Consider the following 6,948-nt stretch of genomic DNA (forward strand, 5'->3'; position numbering starts at 1 on the left):
CAATTCCTGATATAGTGAGAACTCATGTTAAAGAGCAGAGGGTTAAAACTGTGAGATTAGCAGCAGAAATGGCAGATTTTTATGAATTAGTTCAAAAATCAAAGTTTGGCTTACAATATCGGTTTCAGCCTGTGAGGGATAGAAACTGGGGACATGAGAAATACTCAAGTGGTAAAGGTGTTCTGATGGGAGATAATAAGGAGAATATACCTCAGATTAAAAAGGAAATCCAAGAGGGTGGAAGATACATGAAAAGTTTCAAATGTATTCACTGTAATAAACTAGGCCATGTAAAGTCACACTGTTGGTGGTGGAAGAAAAGCACTGGGAAGGCTGATGTGGTAAAACAGGATAAGACAGTGGGGTTTGTTCAAGTGGTAAAGGAAAGCCCACGTGAAGCAAAGGAAGAGCAAAAGATTGATATGAAGGTGCCAGATGTCTTTAAAGAATTTACTTGTGTGGGTAAAGTTACTCATGTGTATCAGGGGGAGCAGGTAAAGAAGTCACAACTTTCAGAGATATGGGAGCTAGTCAATCTTTGATGGTAAGAGATGAGGAGTTATGTAGTTTGGGACGAATGTTGTCAGAACACGTGGTAATATGTGGAATTCAGGGTGAGAGGAGTAGCGTTCCATTATATAATGTAATGTTGGAAAGTCCAGTGAAGAGTGGTGAAGTGGTAGTAGGAGTACTGGAGAAACTATCTTGTCCAGGAATACAGTTTATCTTGGGTAATGATATAGCTGGATCACAGGTAGGAGTGATGCCTACTGTGGTTGATAAGCCAGTGGAAAATCAGACAACTGAAGTGATGAAGGATGAATATCCTGGGATTTTCCGGATTGTCTAGTAACAAGGTCGCAAAGTCACAGGCAGGAATCGCAAAGTCACAAGAGGAGAAATCAGAGAGTGGAGATAAAGATGAAGTGCAATTATCAGAAACAATTTTGATTTTGGTTGGAAAAGAACAGGTGGAGGATGAGACGGATAGTTTTAGTTCAGGAAAATTGGCAGAGTTACAACAGAAAGATGTAGAAATAAACCAGATGTATCAGAAAGCATACAGAGGAATCTGAGTCGAAACCAGAGTGATATTACCGTAAAAATGATGTCTTGATGAGAAAATGGAGACCTTTACGTATGCAGATGGATGAAAAGTGGGCAGAGGTTCATCAAGTAGTATTGCCAGTAGGGTATAGAAAGGAGGTGTTGCAAATTACACTGGACATACCAGTGGGAGGTCATTTGGGAATAAGGAAAACTCAAGCTAAAATACAAAAACATTTTTATTGGCCTAGACTACATAAAGATGTAGTTAAATTTTGTCGATCAAGTCACACATGTCAAGTGATAGGAAAACCTCAGGCAGTGATAAAACCAACACGCTTAATACACATTCCAACATTTGAGGAACCTTTTACAAGAGTCCTCATTGATTGCGTAGGACCGCTTCCTCAAACGAAAAGTGGGAATCAATATATTTTGACTATAATGGATGTGTCTACTAGGTTTCAGAGGCCATTCCAGTACGTAATATTACAGCTAAAAAGAATGTGGAGGAGTTACTTAATTCTTTACTAGATATGGACTACCCACTGAATACAATTGGATCATGGATCAAATTTTAACTCAAAATTATTCAAAGAAGTTATGGTTAGCTTAGGAATGAAACTATTTAAATCAACTGCATACCATCCAGAATCACAGGGAGTGTTACAAAGGTGGCATCAGACATTAAAGACAATGTCTCAACATTGTTAAGATTATTGTTAAGGTTATCCAGAAGATTGGGATAAAGGAATTCCATTCGTTCTGTTTGCACTTAGGGATGCACCGAATGAGTCAACCAAATTCATTCCTTTTGAACTAATTTTTGGTCATGAGGTAAGAGAACCACTTAAATTGATTAAGGAAAATTTGGTGAGTGAGCAGTCAAAACTTGCATTATTGGACAAGAAATCCAAAGTTCGTAGTTTTGTCAGTGGTAGATGAACCTTTAAAAGCAAGGTTTTGTGGACCTTATCAGATTGAAAGGAAATTAAGTGAGGTGAATTATGTGGCAAGAATGCCAGATAGAAGGAAAATTCACCGTGTGTTATGTGAATATGCTTAAAAGGTACTTGGAAAAGGAAGGAGAAAAAAAGGAGGTTGGAATGATTCTAACTCAAAGTGATGAACCAAATCCAGATGACTGTGAATTTGACATACCTCAAATTAAATTGGAAGACGAAGATGTTCTTAAAAATTGGGAAATTGTTGAGTTACCTTCCAGAGGAAAACCAAACTGACCTGAAAGAGTTATTGGTATCACATGGGCAAGTTTGTGGAGATAAATTGGGGAGTACTAAAATGGCTATTCATGATGTAGATGTGGGAAATGCTGTTCCAATCAAACAACATTCATATTGACTTAACCCGTTAAAATTAGCACAGGTTAACAAAGAGATTGAGAGCATGCTTAAAAATGGCATAATTGAAGTGGGTTGAAGCCATTGGAGTTCACCCATAGTGATGGTACCTAAACCAGATGGTACGCAATGGTTGTGTTTGGACTATAGAAAGGTTAATGCAGTTACAAGAACTGACTCTTATCCTGTTCCACGTTTGGAGGATTGCATTGAGAAAGTGGGACAATCAGCTTTTATTTCCAAACTGGATTTACTTCAAGGTTACTGGCAGGTACCTTTATCTGAAAGGGCGAAGGAGATTTCAGCTTTTGTGACACCATGTGGTATATACCAATTCAAAGTTATGCCATTTGGCATGAAAAACGCCCCAGTCACATTTCAACGGTTAACTAAAAAAGTTGTTTCAGGATTACTCAATGGTGCGGTATACATCGACAATCTGCTAATTGTTAGCCAGACATGGAAAGAACATTTAAAGCATCTGATGAAGTTATTCGATCGACTTCAGGAGGCGGGTTTGGTGATAAACCTAGCCAGAAGTGAATTTGGAAAAGCCCAAGTCACTTTCCTTGACCATACAATCGGACAGGGTCAATGGTCCCACGGGATGTGCAAAACAAAAGTTATTCGGGAGTTTCCGATACCCTCGACACAACGGGGAATCATGCGATTTCTTTGTATGAGTGGATTTTACCAGAAATTTATCCCAAATTTTAGCAGTGTGGCCGCTCCACTGAGGGACTTGCTTAAGAAGCGTGACAAATTCCAGTGGACAGCGGAGTGTCAACAGGCATTTGACGGCCTGAAGGCTGTGTTAACCACTGCTCCTGTTAGCCATCCCAAATTATACCAAACTATTCAAAGTAGCTGTTGATGCGAGTGATGTGGGCGTAGGTGCGGTGCTTCTACAAAACGACAACGAAGGGCTAGAGCGGCCTATTGGTTATTTTTCAAAGAAATTGAATTCTCACCAAAAAAAGTATTCAACGATTGAAAAGGAGATGTTGAGTTTGGTGCTGGCTTTGCAACATTTTCACATTTATGTATAATCCGTCTGACACCATTATATATATTCCATTATATATAATCCATTGAAGCTTTTGGAGCGATTCCGGAATAACAACGCAAAACTGTTTCGATGAAGTTTTTGGAGCAATTCCGGAAGAACGATGCAAGACTGTTTCGCTGGAGTTTATTGTTACACCCATTTCATTTAAAAATAGTACATATGGCAGGACGAGAAAATGTGATAGCCGATGCTTTGTCACAAATGTGATGAACAAAAGCAGGTTCGAGTTGGAGGAATAAGAACAAAAATGGACTGTTATTATTAAATGTTTGCGTGTTTTGTTTTGTTAAAAAAAAAACGTATATTCATTGTCCATATTTCTTAAAGGAAAGTGAAAAGGTGAAAAATGAAAACATCTTGAAATTGATGGGGATTTTTTTTCTTGGGGGGAAGTGGTCATGTGAGAGTACCTTTAAGAAATGGGTGTTTATAAAATAGTTGTACTGGATGTACCTTTAAGAAATAATGGTTTATTAGAGAGCTGCAGTGATGTTAGAGAGTGGGTGGAGCTGGGCTGTCTGTCTGCTTTACTTTTGTTTTAGGCTGTTTGCTACAGGGTGTGGTTAGTTTAGTTTTGAGAGCTGGATAGCTGCAGGCAAAGCAAGCAGCTGCATAAGGATCTCTCTCTGCAAACTAAAGACTGTCTCCAAATCAATTGGGTGATTTCAAAGTACTGACTGCTCTCAATAGTGAATTTAAAACTGATCCCTGTGTTTAAAAGGGTTTTTTGTCTTCCGGATGTTGTTTGGGGATTTATTAGGGGTTATCTATCGAGCACTGTATTCTTTGGGGATTTATTGGTGTTGATAGTTGTTAAGATGTTTGCTGTGTGAACTGGTTTCATAAGTAAACATTATTTTAATTTAAAAGTACTGTAGATTTCTGTTTGCATCACACCGGCAGAGTAAACCCGCTTGTTCCCCATAACCACAAACTATTAAAAATTGTGGGTCAGGTGAACTCCATGACATAATTTGGGGTTCTCTAAACCCTGGCCCATAACACCAGCTCAAAGCAAACGTTGTTTAGTGTGCAAAAGTTAATCACTATGCCTCACGGTGCAGATCTGCAGCGCAATATCAATCTCTCACACCAAGAACATCAATGTGTGCAGCATGGGTTCATCGGAGCACAACAAATCTGAACAAAATTTTTCAACCGAAGAGGATCAATTTTCCTTCAATAACACATTTTTCGTAGGGATAATTGAAAAGACTGAGGGGTCTCAAGCAAAACTAATGCTCCTCATCAGATCAACGTGATCAACACCGATATTGAATGGACCTCAACAGTGCAAGTTCACAACTTTCCAGTATTTTTCAAGCTTGACTCTGGGGCTTCAGCCAATCGACTGACAAGCAAAGCTCTCAACTCGATTCCATGGAACACGAGATGATACCTGCTGCAGGTAGGCTGAAAGACTACAATGGCAACCAAATCTCTTCAAAAGGATCGTGCCATCTCAAAGTCGCAAATAAGAAGGTCAAGAAGACACTATGATTTGAGATCGTGGACAACCAGAAATCATCACGGTTAGACGTTCAGGCTTGCAAAGACTTGCGGCTTCTTCAAAGAATTTTTATGAATACTCAGGATACATGACACATGGAAGATGAGATCCAGCAGATACTTCAAGAATACCCTGCCATTTTTAAAGGTATGGGCACGTTACCTTACCAGTACAAGATTTCACTGAAAAAAGATTTAAAACCTGTAGTTCATCCGCCTGGGATGGTTCCAGCTCCCTTGCGCGAGAATTTGAAAACAGAACTTCAAAGGTTACGGGCACAAGGAATCATCTCTCAAGTCACGCAGCCGACTGACTGGGTCAGTTCTCCAATATGTGTTAGGAAGCCATCTGGAGATCTTCGAATCTGCATAGATCCAAATGATCTGAACAAAAAATTCGCAGGGAACATGACCCTATCTCTAAGCATGAAGAGATTACATGCGAAATGGCCAATGCTCGAATCTTCACTGAACTCGACGCGTCTCAGGGTTTCTGGCAGATGCAACTTGATGACATGAGCAGATTGTTGTGCATATTCAATATCCATTTGGACGCTTCTGCTTTAACTGCATGCCTTTTGGGATAATCTCACCTTCAGAGATTTTCCATTGGATAATGGAGCAGATGACTGAGGGCATTGATGGTGTAAGAATCGACGTTGATGTCATAATTATATGGTCCACACAGAAGAATACCACATTCATTGTTTGAAAAAGGTGTTTCAAAGAATCCATCCATATGGACTGAAACTAAACCACTCAAAGTGCACATTTGCGCAAATATCTTTAACCTTCTTGGGAGATACAATATTTCAGACAGTGGGCGGGATTCTCTGATCCTGAGGCTAAGCGTTGACACCATCATAAACGCTGTCGCATTTCTCCGCTCCCCGGAGAATAGCGTCCCGGCGTCGGAGCGGCATGGCGAGATTTGTGCGCCCCCCCCCCCCCCCCCCCCCCCCCCCGAAGCTTCTCCGATCTGGCGCAGGCTCAAAGAATTCCACCCAGGTGTCTGACCAAAGTGTCACACCAGAACATTTCTGTGATCCAGAATATGGTTCTGTTTACTGGCAGTTTACTAGCCTGGCATCAACAAAGAAATAACTGACATGGTCATGACGTGTGACACCTGTCAGAAGCATCAACCGGCACAATGTAAGGAGAAACTTCAGCAACATGAGTTCACAACATCATCATGGAAAAAAGTAGGCATCGATCTGTTTCATGCTACAGGTCGAGACTGTGTTCTCATCATGGACTACTACTCAAACTTTCCAGAGGTCATGAAACATCGTGATCTTACGTTTTCATCTGTCATAAAGGCTTGTAAGGGGCAGCACAGTGACGCATTGGTTAACATTGCTGCCTCATTGCGCTGAGCTCCCAGGTTCCATCCCGACTCTGGGTCACTGTGCGTATGGAGTTTGCACATTCTCCCCGTGTTTGCATGGGTTTCGCCCCCACAACCCAAAGATGTGCAGGTTAGGTGGATTGGCCAAGCAAAGCTGCTCCTTAAATGGAAAAAAATGAATTGGGTATTCTCAATTTATCTTTTAAAAAATAAAGGCTTGTAAGGAAACATATTCGAGACATGGGATTCCACACACGGTAATGTCCGATAATGGTCCTTGCTTTGCGAGTTGGGAATGGACAGTTTTCCAATACCCACAACTTTCATCACTATGTAATAGCCTCCCCGGACAGGCACCGGAATGTGGCGACTAGGGGCTTTTCACAGTAACTTCGTTTGAAGCCTACTCGTGTCAATAAGCGATTTTCATTTCATTTCATCATGTGACATCGAGTCCAGACTACCCATAATCAAATGAGAAAGTTGAGAAAGGTGTGCACATCATCAAGCAACTCATTAGCAAGGCAAATGATTCGCAATCTGACATTCAATTTGCTTTGTTATTATGCAGAGCAACTCCACTAAGCTCAGGACTATGACCAGCTAAAATG

The 6,948-nt window shown here is 40.7% G+C and overlaps 1 protein-coding gene across 1 annotated transcript in view; it reads right to left on the bottom strand.

Annotated features, from left to right (window-relative positions):
• The window catches only part of LOC119969129 (keratin-associated protein 5-1-like), a 148,432-nt gene extending 142,898 nt beyond the window's left edge, over positions 1-5,534 (bottom strand). The window contains exon 1 of the mRNA XM_038802347.1: positions 5,426-5,534. Coding sequence (XP_038658275.1) covers positions 5,426-5,534 — 109 coding nt within the window. The remainder of the gene's footprint in view (positions 1-5,425) is intronic.
• Positions 5,535-6,948: the final 1,414 nt, after the last annotated feature.

Source organism: Scyliorhinus canicula, chromosome 7 (assembly GCF_902713615.1).
Source record: "Scyliorhinus canicula chromosome 7, sScyCan1.1, whole genome shotgun sequence".
In the NCBI taxonomy this organism is placed as follows: domain Eukaryota; kingdom Metazoa; phylum Chordata; class Chondrichthyes; order Carcharhiniformes; family Scyliorhinidae; genus Scyliorhinus; species Scyliorhinus canicula.